This window comes from Dipodomys merriami, unplaced genomic scaffold (genome assembly GCF_024711535.1).
Source record: "Dipodomys merriami isolate MVZ:Mamm:240054 unplaced genomic scaffold, mDipMer1.0.p SCAF_3, whole genome shotgun sequence".
NCBI classification, from domain to species: domain Eukaryota; kingdom Metazoa; phylum Chordata; class Mammalia; order Rodentia; family Heteromyidae; genus Dipodomys; species Dipodomys merriami.
Window position 1 is genome coordinate 95,332,231 of NW_027204492.1, and position 23,996 is coordinate 95,356,226.

At 38.6% G+C, this 23,996-nt stretch overlaps 1 protein-coding gene across 6 annotated transcripts in view; it reads right to left on the bottom strand.

The window, feature by feature from the left end:
• Positions 1 to 23,996, bottom strand: part of Sytl5 (synaptotagmin like 5) — a 189,734-nt gene that overhangs the window by 8,915 nt on the left and 156,823 nt on the right. For 5 of the 6 annotated variants that reach the window (XM_070040644.1, XM_070040643.1, XM_070040640.1 and 2 more), the window contains 7 exons: positions 23,170 to 23,262; positions 21,234 to 21,299; positions 17,501 to 17,679; positions 15,338 to 15,437; positions 13,196 to 13,357; positions 3,838 to 3,946; positions 2,470 to 2,614 (listed from right to left, as the gene is read on the bottom strand). In XM_070040644.1, the coding sequence (XP_069896745.1) occupies positions 2,470 to 2,614; positions 3,838 to 3,946; positions 13,196 to 13,357; positions 15,338 to 15,437; positions 17,501 to 17,679; positions 21,234 to 21,299; positions 23,170 to 23,262 (854 nt within the window). The remainder of the gene's footprint in view (positions 1 to 2,469; positions 2,615 to 3,837; positions 3,947 to 13,195; positions 13,358 to 15,337; positions 15,438 to 17,500; positions 17,680 to 21,233; positions 21,300 to 23,169; positions 23,263 to 23,996) is intronic. The other variant, XM_070040645.1, reaches the window with a different exon arrangement.

Here is a 23,996-nt window from a genome sequence, read left to right on the forward strand (position 1 = left end):
ATATGGAATCAGCCCAAAAGCCCCTCAATGGATGAATGAATCAAGAAAATGTGGTAAATACACAAATGGAATTCTATACTTCCATCAGAAAGAATGATGTTGCCGATTCATAAGGAAATGGAAAGGGTTGGAAAAAATTATATTAAGCGAAGCAAAGTGAGACCCAAAGAAACATAGGATGCATGATTTCCCTCATTTGTAATAACTAGAATATGTTGGTAAATCTACAAGTTAATTCAATGGATAGTAAAAGACAAATAATCACACTTGGACATGATTAGGAAATAGCACTCTAAGCATTCACACAGTGAGAACAAAGGAGGCTATACATAGTAAGAACAAAGAATTATTCTTAGGAGATGATCACAATAGCTCAATAGCTATGTACATATGACCATATAAAATAATGCTTATAGAAATGAATGCCAAGAAATGGAAACAAGAGGTTTTTTTAATTGCATTGTTAGCTGTTATTTCTTTTTTCTTTCTTTTCCACCTTTGGTATATTCCCTTTTGTCACTGTTTTTGATTTCTGTACCCTTTGTCTTATATATAAGTTTATCTGATTTGTGGAGAGGAAGGGGAATCACAGAAATAGTGGGGAAAAGGGTGAGCCAATTCAACAGTAATACTCACTAAATACTATGTTAGAAATGAACTTTACAACTTGGGGGGCAGGGGGGTCAGGAGGGGAAAAAGTGGGAGAAGATGAGGGAGGGGGCAACACTGTTCAAAAAATTACTCATTAACTGAATTGTATATCTTTATCCCCTCTGTACACCACCTTTACAATAAAATTAAAATAAAAAGTATAACTAGACACAAGATTTCTTAGAATGTAGACTGTATTCCTGCACCCAGCACCCTTTGTGTCCAGTGTAACCATGTGACTAAATTCTGGCAAATGGGATGTAAGAAGTAGCTCTATGAAACTTATGGGAACTAACCTACCAGATGGAATATGGATGGGAAAGCTAAAATCTAAGAGCTACCATGACCCATGAAGCAAATATCATGAGACAGAGAGAGAGAGAGAGACAGAGAGACAGAGAGACAGAGACAGAGAGTAACCAACAATCAATCTATGCCTCTGATAATCATGATACTTCTATACCCTTCTTGGATACATTGCCTTCAGTCCTTATTTACATGTAAAGGGGAAAATAAAAGGTACAACTCATTTTCCTCTCATCCTTGTTTTCTCTCTCTCTCCTTACTTCCTTACAACCCTCACTCATATGTGTTCTCTCTCTCTCTCTCTCTCTCTCTCTCTCTCTCTCTCTCTCTCTCTCTCTCTCTCTCTCTCTTTCTCTCTTTCTCTCTCCAGTGCTGGGCCTTGGACTCTGAGCCTTGGCACTGTCCCTAAGCAACTTTTGCTCAAGGCTAACAATTTACCACGTGACCTACCACACCACTTCCCCTGCCTCAGTTTTCTTTTCTTTTTTTTTTTTTGGGTCCGGTCGTGGGGCCTGAACTCTGGGCCTGGGCGCTGTCCCTCAGCTCTTCAGCTCAAGGCTAGTGCTCTACCACTTGAGCCACAGCACCACTTCCGGCTTTTTTCTTTTTTGCTTATGTGGTGCTGAGGAATCGAACCCAGGGCCTCAGGCATGCAAGGCAAGCGTTCTACCACTGAGCCACCTTCCCAGCCCCCTGCCTCAGTTTTCTAAGAAGGCTTTAAGGAGAGGCAAAAACTGTTGTCTGACTTAAAGAATTCTCTTTGTGGGCTTCATATCCTGCATGAAGTCAGTTATAATGGCTCATTTACTTTGGAAAAGTGCAGTACTTTGGTGGTTCATACATGTGCAATTGTGTGTTTGAATGAATGGATACTATCCTTCTAGTCCCAGTTCGTCTAAGTTTAGGAGAATAATATCCAGTAGCACAAGAGAGATTTGCTGGTCAGTAATTTAGAGTGAATAACAATATCCATTAAAGAGTACTATTCCCTCAAGAAACTGCTCTCTGCTTCACAAAGTGGAAACAAATGTGCAATTGGCAGTCTAAAGCTCTCTCCAAAGCACTTCCTAGTGGATACCTCCAGGAATAATGCTCTGATGACCACATTTTTTACAATTTTCCCCAAGAGAGCAAAACAGCAAGTATGAGTATTTCAGTAGTTGTTGAATATTACCAGCACCAAACAATAACAAAGTATAATCAAAGTACACTAAACATACAAATTCCTACTTTCTCATGAATCTTATGAGAAAATTTGTTGGTCTTAAGGGCGAGAATGATAGGAATTCCTCAGATCTGCTGGAAACCATGTAAGCTAAGAATAAGCAATTCCCTCTACACTCATATTGCCTTACATGTATGAGATAAATTGTTTCAGATGTAAACATAGCTCTTCCCCAGTATATTTCCTATAAGAAGAACATGGAGGCTCACAGTGATCACTGTCTCATGATCACAGACTTTTTCATCTACCAATAAGTATCATCTGAAATGAGGATGAAACAAAATTACCCCTTCACAAAGCTGTCAGAAGTGCCTCCTGATTTCACTGCTGTTAAGTTCTTTGCTTCTTTGACGAACACTTCAAGTATTCCTCCAGAGATTACAGGTGACTCTTTCTTCTTCCCCTTTTTAAAGGATTTCTTTCCTGTATCAGCTGAGGAGGGGGGGGAGGAGAGAAAGAGAGATAGAGAAAAAGAGAAATTCTACTTCAAAATTTTAAAAAGACCATCTGCAAAGATTTATTTGTTGACTGAATCAGGCCTTTACCTAATTGAATATTTGTGTTAATGTTTTTGTCCCATTGGATTCTTTCTGGATAGCTTTTCTTATTTATATTTGTTGAAAAACATTGAATAAATTCAAAACTTTAACCACTCCTGTACAGAGCACATCTTTTTAACAAGGTGTTATAAAGGAAAGGAATGGAGAAGATCCTGAGAGCTGCCTGGGCCACTGTGAGTTCAGGCCCCATGACCAACCAAAAAAATACATTTTTAGGTGAGAAGAAACTCCTTCCTACCTGTCATTGTTATTTATTTAGTACCGTTTGAAGCATCTTACATGTACGTGCCCGTTTAATCCTAACAATGTCCCATCTTATATGTATGTGCCTGTTTAATCTTAATGTCCCTTTGTGAGAAAGTGAGAAAGTGAGAAGTGAGAAAACGGGGTCAGGAAACAGAATTACTTGTTAGGGTGATCATGACACTGAAGAGGGTAATTATGAATGGGAGGAGACTGCCGGAGGAGTTGATGGAAGAAGAAGGGCAGGAGAATTTGCTTTCATCTGAAATTTTCTTTTTCTTCCGTGTTCTACGATAGATCTTCCTCAAGACTCACTGAGTAATTATGAATGACAGAGATCCAGACAAGCAGCCTCCCAACTCTAAGGAGTGTTCTTTTTTTTTGGGGTCCAGTCGTGGGGCCTGAACTCTGGCCTGGGCACTGTCCCTCAGCTCTTCAGCTCAAGGCTAGCGCTCTACCACTTGAGCCACAGTGCACTTCCGGCTTTTTTTTCTGCTTATGTGGTGCTGAGGAATTGAACCCAGGGCCTCATGCATGCAAGGCAAGCGCTCTACCACTGAGCCACCTTCCCAGCCTGAGGAGTGTTCTATATTTCTTAGACGGACAGGAAATGACTCTTACTACCTATGCTGGTCACTCAGTGTGAGCTTTGTCTTTTCCTTGTAAGATTTCCACACCCTTTGCCATAGGTAGTATGCTTATCACAACTCTCTTTAAAAGACAATGACAATCTTTTTCATTTCATTCATGCAGTGTGAAATTAGCATAGTCCAACCAATCTCTGGTTCCCAGTTGCACTTGTAAAAATAGATGATCAAAAAAAGATGATCAAATGTAGTGATTTTTCTCTACCTTGAAGCTGTCTTAGTGGAAACATCACGTTCTCCTCTGGAGGAATGTACCGTAAAACAACTGTCAGTTCTCCTTTGTACTGAAGGCCAACATCAGGAGCAAACTCTCCCTGGCCAAGGATAGATAGATGTAAAAGAGAGTAAGAACATTTGTCTTAGTATTTTGCTACCCATGCTTCAATATAAAATATTTATTTGATGGCTTAAATGTGATAATTCCTACTTAACTATGTTATTTCTTACTGAAAGAAGACATGACTTAAGCATGAGAAAAGAAAGGCTGTAAAACCCTGTCAAGACATTAACATATGACTTTTTTCTGTGCCACTCCTGGGGCTTGAATGCTGTCCCTGAGATATTGTGCTCAAGACTAGGTTCTAACATTTGAGTCATATCCCCACTACTGGCTTTTTTGGTACTTAATTGGAAATAAGAGTCTCATGGACTTTGTGCTTGGGCTGGCTTCGAATTGTAATCCTTGGATCTTAGCTTCCTGAGTAGCTAGGATTACAGGCACAAGCCACTGGCACCAGGCTTGTGTAAGACTTTTAAAATAAAAGGCATTTAAAAGGAGATACATAACATTTATCAATGGATATTGAGTTTTTTGTGACATTGAATACTGACCTATCACTGAACATTATACATATATAGTATGGAGTATGGGGCAGGAATAAAGATACACTGAAAATAGTCTCAGAAGTTACATCTCTCTCTCTATAATGTAATTTCTTAAGCAATCAAGAAGGGAAAAGTACTAGGCTGCTAGTCACTGGTTATTGAAAGCAATATTGATATTTACATAATCAAAATTCATTGTGGACAAGTGGTTCTCTTAAATATTGCAGGAAGGAATGTAAAATGGTGGAGACAATCTGGAAAGCAGTTTAGTCTGTATGATTAAATATGCAACTACTATACGAACCAGAATTTTCACCCCTCGGCATTCATTGAAAGTATTTTCACCACAAAAAGGTATGTGAAGTGATATATATGCTAATTATCTCAGTTTAGCTATTTTACAGTGTATACATCTTTCAAAACAACATCTACTACATGGAAAATACATATAAGCTTTTTTATTTTGTCGGTTGTGGGGCTTGAACTCTGGGTCTGGGCACTGTCCCTCAGCTCTTCATCTCAAGGTGAGAGCTCTACCACTTGAGCCACAGTGCCACTTCCAGTTTTCTGGTGGCTAATTGGAGTTAAGAGTCTCATGGGCTTTCCTGTCTGGGCTGGCTTTGAATTGAGATCCTCAGATGTCAGCCTCCTGAGTAGCTAGAATTACAGGCATGAGCCACCAATGCCCAGCTATACATAAGCTTTATTTGCCAATTAAAAATTAATTAGTATTAAGCAATTAAAATATTAAAAAATGAGCCGAGGATCAGTAATACGAACCTATACTCCTACCTGCTTAGGAAACTGAGATCTGAGAATAGAGGTTCACAATTAGCCCTTGATGAAAACTCTTTGAAACTCTTATCTCCAGTTAACCAGCAAAAGCTGGAAGTGGAGACATGGCTCAAGTGGTAGAGTGCTACCTGCTATAGAAGAAACTGGAGAGCTTGAAGCCTGGAGGAGTTCAAGCCCCAGTAGTGGCAAAAAAATGTATTAGAGTGTGTTTGCATGTAGATGATATCTCTGATTTTATTGACTTATGATTGGTCCAGTTTGCATCTATTCCAAACACACAGACACAGACACAGACACAGACACAGACACACACACACACACACACACACACACACACACACACACACACACACATCAGTGTTACACAAGGTGACAGTTGATCTAATACAACTACAAAGAAGCTACTGTGAAAAGACAGAGATTATTCCCAACTGGAATAAGAATGTGGCCCTTGCCTGGTCTTTAAAAAATGGGCGAAAGGATGACAGATGAAGTTGGTATGACAGAAAGATTAGTTTGGGTTGAGAAAGCAATAAGAGCAAAAGAAGAGAGAGACTACCTAGAATGTGTTTAGGGACTGGTAGGAAGCCAGATGTAATTAGGAGTGTGTGGCCCTGGAGGCAGTAGCTAGTAACATGGAAATAAAATATCTCTTCTGGGTTTCCCAGGAGACTCTAAAACATGAATTCATGTTAAAACATTTCACAAGAGACAATGGAAAAGTGAGACTGAATAGAATTGATATTGTCTAATAGGGACAACTTTTGCTTAGCCCCATGGAGAGCCCTGATTATATGTCACAACTGTCCTAAGTAGAAGCAGAGAGGTGGAAATGGTATGCTTCTTCACCTATCAGTCATTGATCAAGGGCTCTGTGCTCACCCCTCTCCCCGAAGACTTATATTCCTAGATTTATATTTCTGGTTTTCCACAGGCCACGGAAGTGTAAAGTCTAGAAAAGGGCTCCCCTTTCCTACAAAGACTGGGAGTTACTGGCTGGTGGGCGCAGAGCCACATTTTTCTGAGCAGAACCCAACATCCTGGGGTGCAATCGAAGGCTGGACCCCCACCATGAAAGTGTTGTGAGTGCCAGAGTGGGCACAAGTTTCCATCAAAACATCTTTCAAAGCAGCAGGAAACTGTTAATATAATCTGATGAGGCTGGAGTTGCAGCTCAAATAGTAGAGTGTTCAGCAGGTGCGAGGCCTTGAGTTCAAATTCCAGTACTGCAAAAAAAAAGGACCTAAGCAGAGGGGTGAAATAATCAGTATTTTCTGTTGTCTGCAAAGAGAGATCTAGTTGTCATTGGAGCAAAAGCCAGTCACTTCCCAATGCATTTACAAGTGTAAGATAGGGTAATAAATCATAGACAATGATGCCCAAGCTGTCAAGTAAAGAGAGGAATTTAGGTAGGTAATAATTCCACAGGAACTTACATTTACTCTCTGCTTGAAGGCAGGATAAGACACTGTTTCCTTGGAAAACCACTTAAGCTTGCTGTTAGATTTTCAGAGGTCCTTGGTTGTTTTTTTAAATAATAGCACCCCCTGGGAAGGCTTGAAAGGCAATTCATACTAACAAACACTTCTCATCTACCTCCCATGCCTTTCAGAAGGATGATGAGTTATAGCTAATAGACAGTCCAGTGCCAGGCAGTGAAATACAAGTTATACTGTGAAAGTACTTTACAGTACTCAAATTTGACATCTTGAATTCTTTCTCTGTCTGCACCTGCCTCCTTACTGTCTTCTGCTGTGATATCTAACACAAACAAAACTAGATACCTAAAGGACTTTTGAGTAAGTCAATAGCAGTATGGCTTATACCTCCTGCAAACAGATGCCAGCTTTTCTGAATTTTAAGGACTATTAATCCAAATCCCTTATTACTATAGAAACCAGTCCCTGTAGTTCACACTTCATCTCTTCAGCTGGATAATGTACCAGCAACATCAAATTTCCTGGACTGCTTATACTATATCAGCAGCTGATGGAGTGCCTATTGCACTGAAATGACTGAGACAGGAGACTGAAAATGAAGCAACACTCCACATAGCTGGCTGACAACCAACCATCAAGAGCTCAGCTGCTATGATTTGGATCTGGAATACTTCCCAAAAACTCATGTATTAAAGCCTTGCTCCCCAGCCGGTGGTGCTATTGAAAAACAGTAAAAAACTTTTAAGAGATGAAGCCTAGTGGGAGGAAGTTAGGTCTTTAGGTGTGCACCGCTGGACATGATATTGAGATGCTGGCCTTTTGTGTCTCTTCTTTTTGCTTCCTGAACACTGTGTGGTTGAAAGGTTTCTTTTACTTTGTGATCCTGACATGATATACTGCCTCTTTATAGATCCAAAAGCAATAGGGTCAATGGACCACAGACTAAATCCTTTGAAACCGTGAGCCCAAACAAACCTTTCTCTTTTAAGTTCATTATCTCAGATACTTTTGTCATTGTGATAGAAAGCAGATTATGGCAGCAGCTCAGCAAAGCATGCCTTAGCACCAGCCCTCTCTAGTTCTGAAGGGCATGATATCTAAGCAAGTCAGAGTCTTCTTTTACTCTGTATTTGTTACAGCAAGCTTCACAGAGGATGGTGACAAAGATGAGAGACATTAACGTCTGTTTCACAGTCTGTGTTCACCAGACTCTTGGAGAGGATTCCTAAGGAAATCATTTATTAGGAAAGCGCTTTCAGGGAGACAACTGAAAAGGGTGAGAGAAGAAAGATAGGGAAAAGCATGACCTTGGATAAGTTTCCATAGGAGGCAGCTTCAGTCTGATCTGGCAAGGGTGCTCAGAGGATAAGTAACACCTTAATTTTTTTCTCTCTTTCTCAATAAAAGAGGTCAGCTTGCGTAATCCTCTGTTATTGACTAAGGATTGTCTTGTGACTCTTGGGGTACAAAGACTTCCAGGGCTTTATGGCTGTATGTCTATGTGGGCAAGTAGCTTGAGGTAGGCTTCTAAAGAGAATCTTAGTTGGAAGCTGTTGAGGAAAACTCGGAAGGGTTAGGAATCTAAAATGTTCAGGCAGAGAACTGTGGTGTTTCATACAGTAAGCACAAGACAACTTTTGTCGTTAGCAGATTCATAGAGGCCAAGAGCTACTTCCTCCTTGTGAGAAGAAAGAGAAACCACTCTGTGGCAATGTGGAGAAAATTATCATGGGAAAAAACCTTACTGGTCCCTAAGCACAAAGGATGCTTTGGAAAGACTTTAGATAGCATCCCAGAGAAGTCTTTCAATCATTTACAGAAAACTGACAGGAAGTATGATTTTCCTTCCGAACTGACTGTTCAAAGAGTCTGTTTCTTTAATATTAACTTCATGAGGGCTGGGAAGGTGGCTCAGTGGTAGAGCGCTTGCCTTGCATGCCTGAGGCCCTGGGTTCGATTCCTCAGTACCACATAAGCAAAAAGAAAAAAGCCAGAAGTGGTGCTGTGGCTCAAGTGGTAGAGCGCTAGCCTTGAGCTGAAGAGCTGAGGGACAGCGCCCAGACCCAGAGTTCAGGCCCCATGACCGGACCCAAAAAACAAAAACAAAAACAAAAAAAAACATTACCTTCATGACAAATTAATTTTATATACTACTAAGATGCATGCTAATTGTCTTTCATGTGTGTCATCCATCATCTGATGTCTGGAGAATTTTCTAGCAATGATGCTCATTTTTAATTTATTTTTTTTCATTTTTAAAATTTTATTGTAATGGTAATGCACAGAGGGGGTACAGTTACATAAGTAAAGAAATGAGTACAATTCTTGTGGAACATTGTTACCCACTCCCTGATTTGCCCCTCAGTGTAGATGAATAGATCAAGAAAATATAGTATATATACGCAATGGAATTTTATGTTTCCATCAGAAAGAATGACATTGCCCCATTCGTAAGGAAATGGAAAGACTTAGAAAAAATCATATTAGGTGAAGTAAGCCGGACTCAAAGAAACATAAGCTCCATGGTTTCCCTTATTTTTAATAATTAATATATGTCTAAGATAGTCCTAGCAGAGGATCAAAATAGTCCAATAACTATGTACCACATAAAGTGATGCTAATCTAAAGGAACTCCAAGATATGGAAAAAAGGTGTTTTATTTCAGAGTACTGTTTGCAGTTATTTCTTTTTTTATTTTTTATTTTTTTTAATTTTAATTTTTATTTTTTGTGAACATACTGTACAGAGGGGTTACAATTACATGGGCAGGATAATGAGTACATTTCTTATCAAGCATTGCAGCCTCCTCCTTTGTTTACCCAGTTATTTCTTTTTCTTTCATTTTTTTCTTTGGTTTATCCCCTGCTGTCACTGTTTTTGATTTTGGTAGCCTTTGTCTAGTATATAAGTTTATCTCATTTGGTGATGGGGAGGGGAATCAAGGACAGAGGGTGAATCAATGCACTAGTTATACAAGGCACTATGTTGGAAATGAACTTTACAACCTGGGGGGAAGGGGATGCGGGGGTGGGGGAGGGAAAGCGGGAAATGATTCTCATTTTTAAAATGCAAAGCATGAAACTGATACGAAACGACTACTCTGCTAATCACCTAACTGTTATCTTTTGTTGTTTTTGTTTGGGAGAGTTGAACTCAGAGCCTCAGCCCTCCTTTAGCTTTCTGGCTCAAGGCAGGTGATCTGCCACTTGAGCCACGCTTTATCTTTTAGGGGGAATCTTTTCTTTCAATTCCAAGAGACTTAATGGTGAATGAAAAAAATATTTAATATATTTGGTGTCAGTGAGTACAATGTTGTGCTATTGTGGACTCCTCTGCTGTTAAAAAATACACTTTACTGGGCCAAGAACTAGTGGCTCACACCTGTAGTCCTAGCTACTCAGGAAGCTGCAAACTAAGGACTGTAGTTTGAAGCCAGCAAGAGTACATTTCTCTTTTTTTCAACGTGTCAAAAAGAAACTTTATTCCTTATTAACAGTCTCTTAAGCTTTCTTGATGAGCGCTTTAGGAGTGACTGACTTTGGGGCTGGAGTTTCTGACACTTCTGAGCTTTAGGAGGCTCCACCACTTTCTGGCAGGTGGTTTTCTAGGCCGTGGCCTTCTGGCCCAGAGGTTTCTTGGCCTCATGAGCAGTAGCGTTCTTTTTGGCTCAACCTTTACCTTTAGTAGCCACTGCCGCTATTGCCAAAGATGCAGTGGCAGCCTTGGCAACAGGGACGTTTTTGGGAGAACCTTTCAAGAGTCACTCTCTGACGTTTCTTCACTTCATTCTTGATGAGACTATTCCTCATTTTCTTAGCCTTCATGACTTTGCAGCGATCAAAGTATGTCATCTTGGCTTTCCTTTTTCTGGCTCCACTTTTTGGCACATCTGGTGGCTGACCATTTTGTATTGGTATCTGCTATCTTCCAGGCTTTGTATTTGAAAGGCATGGCCTGTTCTCCTTACTCCAGTGCTTGATTCATCAACCAATGCCCTGTTCTGATCAATAACGTCTACAATTGCCACCAGCTTTCTGGCATTGAGGCCTGAAGGAGACATAGGCCACCAGGCCAACCTCCATGAAACGCTTGAACACCATGTCAGCAGCACAGGGCAAGAAGTTACATTTCTTTTTGAACAATGTTGCCCCTTCTTGTCATTTTAACATTTAGCTCATATGTACTTTCTAAAGATTTTCTGTGAGTTACTTACATCAAATCTCATGTCAACAACCACAACCCCACCAGTAAATTATATTTTTAGTTTGCTCATCTATAAAATGGGATGGGAATAATGATTGTTAGTTAACTCACAGGTTTGTTATAACCCTGAAGGAGAGCATTTGGTGCTATTGATGATGCCATAGAGAGCATCACTTGTTTTCTTGCTGTTCACTATCCCTTAGTTTTCTCTTTAGTAGTTCAGGACCTGGATTTTTTGAGGAAGTCTAATTTAAAGATAAGATTTTAAACCAGCCAATGCCTCATTTCTCTCTAGCCAGTCATTAGCCAAAGATAGGCAAATCATTAGGAGAACCAGGCTCAAAGCATGACTTTACTGTTGCTGCTACTTCTTTTTTTGCTACTTCTTCTCTCCCTCCCTCCCTCCCTCCGTTCTTGCCTGCCTGCCTGCCTGCCTTTCTTCCTTCCCTCCCTCCCTCCCTCCCTCCTTCCTTCCTTCCTTCCTTCCTTTCTTCCTTCTTTCCTTCTCATTCCTATCCTCCTCCTACTTATATTCCTCCTCCTTGTCCCCCTCTTTTTCCTCCTTTCCCTTCTTCTTTCCTCTTGTGCTTGTACTGGGCTTGAACTCAGGACCTGGGAGCTGTGCCTTAGTTTTTTTTTTTGCTCAAGGCTGGTACTCTATTACTTGAGTAGCAAAGAGAAAGGATGGGCAATTGAAGTCATAATATTCTATGTACATATGTGCAAATAGAACTGGGTAATCTGAGGAGATAGGTGGAATTGGGAGAGATGGGGAAGAATGATGAAAGAGATGATATTCATTGAGCTGCATTGGACTCATAAATTGATATATTGAATCATCATCCCTTTATGAACTACTTAAAGATTTAAAAAATAAAAAAGAAACAAAAACAAACAAAAAAGCATAGCTTTGAATGTTGGATGAGAAACTTTATCCTTTTCTGAACAGTGAGGTGCAAAGATGAGAGGCTTGGTGTCAGTGTAGTTGTTAGTGCTATAGAGAACAATGAGAAAACTGAAAATAAAGCCAACAAATAGAAGAGAGCCAAGAGATTCCAAAGCCTTGATAAGATTTGAGAATCTGGATTAAGCTGCTGGCTAACAGCACTGTGCTTGACAGAATATTGACAAACCTACATAAAAATGTATATTCAACCCTTACATAAGATACATATGATGAGAATATTACAAATGAGCACATCACAGCTTAGAAAATTAAGTTAATCTGATCAATGTCATATAGGCAGTTATAAAGCCAAGATTGAGCCAAGAAAGTTATTAGAGTCTACTATGTTGATTATAATATTTTTTGGTTCTCTGTATATAAAGAACAGTCTCTTCTGACTGCAAATTTTGACTTCCAAAAAGTACTGTAAATATAAAAGTAGATGTAGCTGTTTAGAGTGAATCAAAGGCATTGTTAGTCTGTGGTTAAATATCACATTACAGTGACATTTAATTTATAAAACAAACTTTAAGCTTGTTTTTCTAACCAAGGCCTGGCCTAGGAATCTCAAAAGCAGGAATGTCAAGACCAGATACTTTGGCTACAGGTCACTTCCTCAAGTGACCCTACTCCTCCTGTTTATGGTTCAAATTGTACAGAATAAGAAACAGAGATAATGTTTTGAGGTTCGTTATAGATTTGTTTTAGTTATATGAAAAGGAAGACTTTTTATTGGTTTTCTTGATGGTACTGGGATTGAACAGAAATGTTGTACAATTTGAATCATACTCCTAGTCCTTTTACTTTTAGTGTTTTTCAAATAAGATCCTGAACTTTCACATAAGCCATTCTCAGTCCTTGATCCTCCTACCTCTGCCTCTGAGTAGTTAGAATTACAGGCATATACCATCATGTTTGGATTGTTTCTGAGACAGAGTTTCACTAACTTTTGCCCAGGTTGTCTTCAAATACTGATTCTCCTATTTCCACCTCCCAAGTATATACGATTATAGATATGTACTATCATAGCTGGTTAAGAGTTTCTTATTTAAATAGGGTCTATATAATGTTTCTTTTTGGTTATCTATGGGGACCTTCACATAGGAAATATATTACATAATAAAATTAATAAAATGTGTGATTATATAGCTTGTGCTCTACAGTCTTCTTTATTGATAAGAGCTTTCCTAAATCATGAATTCATAATATTCATAAAGTATTACTCCAAATGTTGCTCTACTAATCTTTGTAGATTGTCACTTTAACTTTATAAGCTTTCAGATTCTTCACGCTTATCACATCAATTTTGCTCAAACTTACCTAATTGCATAAACAACTATGGGAGTATCTCCTACCTTGGGTTGAAGCACAAACCATTCATCGCTTGGATTTTCGAAGTTCCATGAATCAAAAGGAATCTCCACTTCTCCGAGGAAGCAATTACGTCCAAAACGATCATAGTGCCAGACTGAGAGCTGCAGAGTTCTTGTTTCCAGCTGGGTGTGGCTGATGGTATACTGAAAATAAAGTTTACAAAATTACACACCACAAAGAAGGCTCTCTCCAAATCCAGGCACTTAGAGATTATCTATATCAGTAAGAACAAAACGAACTCAAAGAAAAGATTTTCCTTATTTCTGCTATAATAGAAGTTCTGTTTCATAAAGTAATTCTATATCAGACTTAGTGATGGAAGATGTATAAATAAACTATTTGAGAGTGAGGGCAATAAACTCCAGATAGAATATAAAAGATGATGAAGTTTCTCCTCTTTCCATTTTACTTCATTTGCCTACATTTTTCATACCTACTTTTTAGTTCAAGACTTAATATAACAAATGTCTAACTTCTCTGTCATCTCTTGTTCTTCTAATTCATCTCTTGCTCATCTTCCTCCTCTTTCTGTTGTTCCTTCTACTATACAAACAGTATCTGGCTATACTTCAGACTGATACCTTTTTCTTTCGTTTTGCTGTGTCCAGGGGCTTAAACTCGGGGTATTGCACTCACTCACCCTTCCTTGCTTATGACTGGCATTCTACTACTTTTTGAGCCATGCCTTTAGCCAGATTCTTGCTAATTATTTTCGAGATTAGTCTCTGGAACTTTGCTGCCTGAGCTTGCATCAAATCATGACCTCTGCTGTCAGCCTCCTAAGTATCTAAAATTACAAATGTGAGCTGCAAGCTTTAGATCAGATGAACTGATTTCTGATCTCGGATTTATTTGTGTCTATTCCTGTCCTTTCTATCACTATTGTGATTAACTCTGGCTCTCTACTCCCTAGATTTATCCCACCCTTGGCTTTATCTGTTCTGCTTGGGCTCATCTTTGCTAATCTGTTATAATCACTGCCTTCATCCTCTGACTGTATTTATTTATCTTAATATTAGCTCCAGTTTGCTTCCACTTACGCATGTAGGCTTGTGCCTTTTTGCCATCATCAACTTCCCCTCTATGGTGACTTTGAATCCATAATTTTAGGCATAAACCTATACATTTTCCTTTGATTGGAATATATTCCATTCTCCCTAGATCTTTCTTATCAGGGAAGATTTGTTCATGGTAAGGAAAGGGATTGTTGCATGAAAGGAAGACCATTAGAAATATAAAATTTTGCCAGGCAGTGGCTCATGCCTATAACCCTACCTACTCAGGAGGCTAAGATCTAAGGATCGCAGTTTGAAGCCAGCCTGAGCAGAAAAAATCTGTGAGAGTTTTATCTCCAATTAATCACACAAAAAGCTGGAAGTGGTGCTATGGTTCAAGTGGTAGAGTGTCCTTGAGCAAAAGTAGTTCAGGTACAGTGCCTAGGCCCAGAGTTCAAGTCCCAGTACTGGCAAACAAAAGACATAAAATTTAGGACTGAGGTCTGGGTTGTATTTTATGTAGAATATTTTCACTGCAATTTATTAGATTTGATCCTGCATCTCCACTGTTCATTAACTGCACCCTTAAATTTATCCAAATTCTGAAAACCTAATACGAAGCCTGATAGACCCATGCTGTACTAGTAAAGCAATAGATGTGTACAACGTGACCTACAATGTTAAAGTCAAAGTTGTGGGAAGCTTAATTTAAGGGGTTGTTGGAGAAAGCAATGTCCCTAAAAGGTGAAATATGCTGGAACAAGATGTACTAGCTCAGATGCAATTTTGCTGAATCATTTCTACTTAAGGGGCAATGTGAGAAGCAGCAGAAAAGTAAGTGTAGCTTCCATTTTTAAAAAGAAATCTTTTCCAAAATTTTTAAAGAAAGGGCTAGGGGCATATCTCAGTGGTACAGTGCTTTTCTAACATGCACAAAGCCCTATGTTCAGTCCCTAGCAAAAAACAAAACAAAACAAAACCTGCTAGGAAAGCCAGTAACATACAAATTCCAATTTTCTAAAATACATATAATCATTGACATGCAAATAAATGATTCACTGTAGTTAATTTTAAACCAATGAGATTATGATCAATATTATATGAATTACTATGCATCTACATATTTACCTTCAGTGTTTCATTGAATTCTGGATTGGTGCCTGATCTGATTTTGGTCTTGCGCTTATTGTTTCGAGACTTGTCCGGAAGAAGGTATGACTTGACATAACTGTTGGTAATAAAGAATAAAAGTAATTACTTGGATGCATACACTTCCAAGAAATATTCAAGGATTTCAATGGAGAAAAAAGCAAATGGATCAATGAGTAAAAGCGAGGAGACCAAAGTGAATGATGTCTATCTAAATCTGGGTCTTCCACAAGAGAGAAACAGTATAATGGTACAGTGTGCTGATGCTAGAGTCAAGGCAATTTGTTTTGGATCACCCCATGCCTCTGGTTTTGATGAGCTCAATAATTTAACTTTTTCATGCTATATGTAAAACTGATATAACCTCTGCATCTGACTCATGGCACTGTGTGTATTAAATTAATTGACATATACAAGAAGCTGACATCCTATGCTTCTCCATAAATATGGTCTAATACATTGTCAATGGGCTCATAAACTTTTCTGGTTCAATGCCTTTCTTTATATATATATATTATATAATATATAATACATATTATATATTACTGTAAAAATACTGTATAGAGGGGTTACAGTTATATGAGGTAATGAGTACATTTTGTAGCAAGCATTGTTACCTCCTCCTTTGTTTTCCCCCTATGGGTCAATGCTTTTCTATTCCTAGTCAGTCCTTCTGATGTCAGGGAGTGGAGTGCAATCATAATGAGTAGGAAAAAAAGAAAATTGTAAAAAAAAAGAAAAAATAGAAAATGACAACTTGAAGTCATAGCAGTAATTCTGTCCAATGTCATGGCTTGAACTCTCTCAGCAGCCGCTTTCAGCAGTAGCATCATAGCTGACTTAGAAATTTAAAGGACTGAAGCTGGGCACTGGTGGCTCATGCTTGTAATCCTAGCTCCTCAGGAAGCTGAGATCTCAGGATTGTGGTTTGAAGCCAGCCTGGGCAGGAACGTCCATGAGACTCTTATCTCCAATTAATCACAGAAAAAGTCAGAAGTGGTGCTATAGCTCAAGTGTTAGAGTGCTAGCCTTGAGAAACAAAGCCCAAAGACAGCACAGGCCCAGGGTTCGAGGCCAAGGACCAGCAAAAATAAATGAAATGTATAGGACTGAAATAGACAAGATGCTACTAGAGTTCTGAAACACATCTGCTGTTCTTTTAGCTATCTCTTTTCATGCTGGTCAAAATAATTATATGTGTCTTGGGGAATCTCTGAAATTAGGTTGAGGAGACGAGTATAGCTGTAGTTAGAATCTATTCATTGTTCTTGGACATCAGTCCTCTATTGTGCAGAAAAAGTTAACATAGAAAGACTGAGGTTGCCATTCTTTAGTCAATCTTGTTAGCAATGGCTTACCAATCTCAGAACTGAAAAAAGTAATACATTGTGTCTATACTGTTCATACAAAACAATACAGCTTATGCTAAACATGTGTTTTCCTTCAGGGAGCCTGAAAATTTGGCATATAATCATGTGTGACTCCAATAAAGTCCTCTTGTAGATAACATTTCATAGGAATTAAGTACATCCTGTGTAGCTCTATTGGGAGAGGACCCTGGAAAGCTTGAATCTAGTTTCTTCAGCACTTTATCCCATGTGTCTCTTCCATTCTTTGATGATAGCTGAAGGCAGAATCCTGTGAGTCTTTCTAGTGAACCATTGAAGCTGGCAGTTATAGCTCCCACCCAACATGCTATGGTCCATACTTGCACTCCCAAGCTGATGCCTAGAATCTCCAGAGCTACATAATCACCTTTTTGAATTATTCAATTGGAAAACAACTTGGCAATTTAATCTGGAAGATTTCCCAGAACAGAAATCATCATGATACTCTTGTATATCCTTGATGTGCCAACATGGCAGCCCAATACTTCAAGACCCTGCATCTGTGTGAACTACAGCTTTGTGAGTTGGGAATCATGTTGAGTAATGGTCTTTTACAAATCAGGTAACCAAGGATGCAACCATTGTATATAGCAATGAATTTCAGAGAACATTTACAAATGTGGTATAGGAGGAAAGTGACAGTCAATTCCTGATGTTCCAAATTGAGTGGGATGCTATGGCACTTCTGAAAAAGAAATGCACACACAAAGCAGACAGTGCTTGAAATAGTCTGAGGAACATGCTTCATGCTTACGCATCTGTCCTCTGTTTCTTTTCATCTCCTATGGCCAGATTTCTGCAATTCTTGACAAAAATGTAGAGCCCGCCAGTTTTGTAGCAGTAGCTGATGTGGAGAAGGATTTCACCACTGACCTTCACGTTACCATAGTCTCCTGTTTCACTGTAAACACTCATCATGCTGTTAAGGCTGGTCTGAAATAAACAAGGTAAAAAGAAGGTTTCCAGTGTTATTCTAAGGTTTCTTTTTCTTTTTCTCCATAGAATCCATCACCTTGGTTCAGTTATAATTCCTGTTCTTTATAACGAGCAGTAATACCTAAGGTGAAGAAAAAGTATGTGACCTGTTTTGTTGGTGGCAAATAAAACTTGAGCCAATCCAGTATTATTAGTAAAGAAGGCAGGAAACTTGTTGATAGAAAAAGCTTTATCTTATGGGGTTTGTAAAACCCTTTGTTTATTCATTTCTTTTAATGAATAATCATGAAAGGTTTCTTTTTTTCTTTTTTCTTTTTGGTCAGTCGTGGGGCCTGAACTCTGGGCCTGGGCGTTGTCCCTCAACTCTTCAGCTCAAGGCTAGCGCTCTACCACTTGAGCCACAGCACCACTCCCAGCTTTTTTTCTGTTTGCTTACGTGGTGCTGAGGAATCGAACCCAAGGCCTCAGGCATGCAAGGCAAGCGCTCTACCACTGAGCCACCTTCCCAGCCCCTCATGAAAGGTTTCTAATACCACTTCTCTCCATCCCTGCCACTTTCTACTTTTATATTAGTTCAATCTACTTCAAAGTCTAAAATACAATGGTCAAGACCAAGAAAAACTCATCTCATATTCTGCACTAGCAAAAGCCTCCTGGGTACTTTCCATGACTCCCACAAGGAACCACAGCTGTAGTTTTAACAAAGGCAAGAAAAAGAACATCATATCCCACAGCTGCTTTGATACCCAAACTAAGTAACTGTGTGGCTACATAGACCATGGCTTTGAAATCCTTTGAAATATTGATCCACAAAATGTAACCCTAAATAATAAAGACATACTCCCTCGAATCAATGAAATAAAAAATTCCAAAGTTTTAAATGTGCCAGAACAAATTAAGCTTTTGTCAAGACACTAATAACATTGGTTCTCAATACTGGGATTTGAACTTAGTCTCACAGCTGGTAAGAAGGCATTCTATCCAAGCCTCCAGCCCCGTTTTCTGTTACTTTTTTTGAGACATGGTCCTGCTTTTTGTACAGGTGCATATCTGTACCACAATGCCTATTTTTGGCTTCATGTTATTGCTGGGATTACAGATGTGTGCCATCACATCCAGTTGCCCACACTCTTGAGATAGAGTTTTTGTGGACTTTTTTTCTTGGGCTGACTTAAAATCACAGTCCTCCTAGTCCCTGCCTCCCATGTAGCTTAGGAAGATAAAGGTGAGCCACCAGGCCCAGCTAAGTGTTGAGAAGGTGTATTGCAAACATTTTTGTCTATTCTGACCTCAAACCATGGATGGTCCTTCCACTTTCAGCCTTCCAAGTAGCAAGGTTTATAGGTATAAGTCACTGGAATTCAGTATATGGGATATATTTTTAATTAAATTAATTATAAGAAAATTATTCTGTAGCACTAGAAACAAAAATTCTCTGTCTTACTAACATGGGTTTCACAAAAGACCACTTCAGGGGTTGGGTGCTCTCTCTGAGCATTTTTGCTCAAGTCTAGTGCACTACCATTTTGAACCACAGCTCCACTTTCAGCTTTCTGGTGGTTAATTGGGGCTAAGAGTTTCACAGACTTTCCTGCCTGGGCTGGCTTTAAACCATGATCCTCAGATCTCAGCACCCTGAGTAGCTAGGATTACAAGCATGAGCCACCAGCACCTGGCTAAGGCCACTGATATTTGTAAAGATCATGGGAAGATTTCACTAGTGATATAGTAGTTTCATTAGTCTTAAAGAAGACTATGTATGAGTGTGTATGAGTGTGTGTGTGTGTGTATGTGTATGTGTGTGTGTATGTGTGTGTGAAAACGATGCATAACATTTTTGGCAAAAGCCATTTCCCCTCTCACATTGCTTAAAATAGAGGCTGTTCAACAAATAGGAGGTGGGTGACATGGCTCATATCTTTTGAAGCTTAAGTCATAAGCAAGAGCAAACTAAGGATTCCGAAATTAATTGGAAATTTCGTTCAAAGGGAGCTAGTAAGTAATCTAATTGGTGTTACTTATTCCTAAAATAAAGCAACACAATTTTCATGTTTAGTAGGTGGCTTTTAACAATGTTTTTCCACACTTGAATTGCACATAAATTACCTGGGGATCATTTAAAAATGAAGTTTCTGATTGATGAGTAAGTCTAGGGAAGGGTCTGAGATTTTGTTTTTTCAATCAATACCTAGATCCAAAGTTTCCAAATAGCATGACCAGAACTCCACAGAAAATTTATAGAAGCACCACAGAATATTTTAAGTTTAAAGGGAAACACAAACACAGCAACATCTATCAAATATCATGCAAAATCTAAGTAGGAGTTATTTTAATGGTCAAAATGTCTTCATTAAATAATATTTTGTTCTTTTGTTAATGAATTTCTATTTGTGTGAATCGGAGCTTTTGGCAGTTTCTGCAACAAATAAAAAGAACATAAAGCAAATATTCCATAAAAATCAATGTAAAGTCTGGGTGTGCTGGTATAAACTATAAATCCAGCACTTGAGCAACTGAGGCAGGAGGGTTTTGAGTTCCAGGTCACCTGGGCTACACAGTGATAATCTGTCTCAAAAGAAAGTCAATATACAACAGAGAATGAAAGTGATGATATCCTGCTAGGTTCTAAGATTTGAGAAACTATACTATTCAATAGCATATTTGTCCTATTAGTAAGTAATCGAGGCTGTTAAAGAATTCAATGCATTTTTTTCAATCTACCTGCATTCTTTTTCAAATGGCTATATTAAGTGATTAGGATACAAATAGTTATTATTATTATGTTGTTTAGACCTAATGGCTTAATAATTGACTAGTCAATTGTTATTTTGGGCCTTAGAACACCATGAAAAAATTACAGAGACTCAAGGGGCTCTGTACCCTGAGAAAAGTTTGAAATCTCTATCTCAGGTTATCTCAGGTGGTCTATGAACGAAGCTTTGAGTACTAAGAACCAACCCCTTACAATACACCAAAGAAAACTCTGGCTTATAGAAATCATTGGGAATGTCTAGACATAAGTTGTTAGTCCCAGGTTTCTAGTTAGAAGCCCTCCTAATCACATCTCACTACCTCATTAAGTGACTAAGTCGCTTCTTCACTACATTCTTTTGTAGCCACATCATTGAGTAGGCCCTCTATAAGCAAGGGGACCCCAAGGATAGAAGATTATATAAGAACCCACAGAAAAATGAGGCTTTGGAAAATTGAAGGCAGCTATGGAAAGTTTACTATTAACCAAACATTTTCCTCTTAACCAAGCCAAGTTTATGACTCAGAATGGAGATGTTTATGCAAAAGGTTTTTGTTGATAGGTAATCCTTTTGGATCATGTGTTTCCTGACTAGCACTCTGATTTCCATGTGTAGTGAGCTGAAATACTTGACTTCTAACAAACTCATTAACCTTTTCAAAAGAGAACTTCTGGCTAGCTATACAGCATTCAGAAACAGATGAATGGTAGATGCAAAGCCTACCTAAATCATATGTCCATATCTGCAAGATTTGTGAAGTATAGTTGAAAAGTGGAAAAAGAAAGGCTGAAAACTCACAGTGTCTGAATCAGCATCAGGCACATTTAGGTAGGTCCACTTCCTGTCAGAGCCTGCTTGAGAATTCTTTAAGGAAATCACCCAAAGACCAAAAGGAAAAAGGGAATTAGAGCAATAGATGTTAGAGAAGCAAAGCAACAGACATATAGACACAAATAAATACGAGTACACAGGGCTCCTAGAGCCTTCCTCTCAAAGAAAACCTTGAACATTAAAGCAAGAAATCTCTTTCAAAGTTTTCCTGTAGCAGTTTCACAGTTTCAGGTATTATATTAAGGTCTTTGATCTGTTTTGATTTTTGTACAGGCTTAGAGGGTAAGAGGTGGTGGTCTTGTTTCAGCCTCCTGCATGTATAGACCCAGTTTTTCCAGCGGTGTTTGTTGAAGAGGCTGGCTTTTCTCCAGTGTATGTTTTTGGTACCTTTGTCAAAGCCCATCTTGTAGAATCAGCCAAGGTGCTCCAAAACTGATGGATGAACATGGAAACTATTTTATACATATACTATGGAATATTACTCCATCATAAAGAAAAATAATTATGTCATTTGCAGGGAAATGGATGGAAGTAGAGATCATCATGAGTGAGAGAACTCAAAGGCCAAATACTGCATGTTCTCATTCATTTGTGGAGTACAGACCTAAAATGATGACAACAACAGTCAAGATAATGGGGCATGAATGTAAAGGGGGACTGTCTAAAAGGGACCAGGAAGAGAAGGGAGGAACAAATGAGGGAATACTGAGGAGTGAAGAGGATTGAAGGATGTTCACACACACAAACACACACACACACACACACACATCTATAAATGTGTATATATATATGTATGGGTATAAATATATATGTATACCCATACATATGTGTATGTGTATATTGTATGCATACATAGAATATTGAAGCTCAACAAGTACTGAATGAATAAGGGGGAAAGAGTAACAGGAACATGGTGAAGAGAGTAAATTTGTTGAAAGTATACTGTTCGAAGCATAACAGGAAATATCACAATGAAAAACCCTTCATATTTTACATATGTAGTAATTCAAAAAGAAAGCTGTTAATTGTGTAGGCAGTGAGAGCTGTGGGTAATTTCTGAATAGAAGAAAAACCTCAGTGGGGATAAGTTTTAGGAAAATGACTGGCAGCAGTGTGGAAAGCAGTTAGAGTTGTGAGAATGCTGTCAGGAAAAGTTATGTGCAGAGAACTTAATTATAGGCTTGAGCTTACTGGGACCAAACTAGGAAAGGAAGTGTATGTACGTATGTATGTATGTATCTATGTATGTGCCAGTCCTGGGGCTTGCACGCAGGGCCTGGGTGCTGCCTCTGAGCTTTATAAGCTCCAGGCTAGTGTGTTCTCACTTCAGCTACATCTCACTTCAGCTACATCTCACTTCAGCTACTTCTGTCTTCTTGGTGGTTAGCTGGAGATCAAGTCTTACAGACTTTCCTGCCTAGACTGGCTTTGAACCACAATCCTTAGATCTCAACCTCCTGAGTTACAGGAGGATTACAAGTGTGAGCCAGGAAGATATATTTTTAAAAAATCACACAATTGTACATATTTCTGGGCATATAATTTGATAATTCAATACATATATACAACATGTAATCATCAATAATATGAGGACAATTCGCATTTTATTATTTTATGATGTTGGGAATCTTGAAACTCTTCTCTTCTGCTTCTTTATAAAATGAAAAGGAGGAGATGGGAAAATCTGGGTGAGAACCATGGAAAAGAAAGGAATCAGAGCCTTAGAAAGAGGCCACATAATATTAGATTCAATGACTACTATAGGCACAGGGTAATCAGGAACCTACAGGTGCTGTGTACTCATCACATATTTCCTCAAGAATGCTCAGATCTCCTATGGAAATGCACAGAAAATACACACTAGAAAGAAGATCATTTCTGTTTGTGTCAGACAGCTGCTTACAGTTGATAGGCCACTTGCCAGACTGTGGGTGTTTGCAGAAAACTGGGACGATGCTCTGTCATCAACACCTTCTTCAATCTCTTCGAAGGAGTTCTAAGAAAATAGGAGAAATCAGATGTTTGGCTTATTTCTTACCTATAAGTTTTTTTTTCACCTGGAAGACCAATTTCTTTAATGTATATGTAAAAATCAGCTAAGATCTTTCTCTAGATCGTTTCTCTTTTGCCCTCTAATTAATCTGAATTGTACCATTAAGGGAGTAGATAGGGGTTGGGGAGGAAGATTGAGACTCTTTCCTAAGAGTACTTGCTTTATAGAAAGAACATGAAATTTGGACTCACACATACCTAGGTTCTTTTTCTTCCCCCAGATTTCCAAGGTACTTACATTGGGAAATTTGCTTAAGATTTTTCAACAATATTTTGACCGCTGTGTGTACAAAAGTCTAGATTTAAAATAATTTTCCTTCAATACTTTGAGAGTATTTTCTCCATCTTCTTGTACACCGTTACCATAGAAAGCTGATAAATGGGATGCTTGCTTATTTGTATGACATATAATTTGTCTCTAGAAAGTTTTAGAATTTGCTCTTGTGCTTAACAGTCTTTGATTTTACTATGTTTCTAGATGTGAGATGTTAGTTTGACACTTTGAAACAAGATAAATGTTTCAATTCTGAGAAATGGAACTTATTGTTTCAGTCTATTTTTGATATTTTTATATTTTGCTCTTTCTGAATATGTTATTTACCCAGCATACTAGTAGTCTTTATAAATCTTTATTTATTTTTTTGCCAGTCCTGGGACTGAATTCTGGGTCTGGGTGAT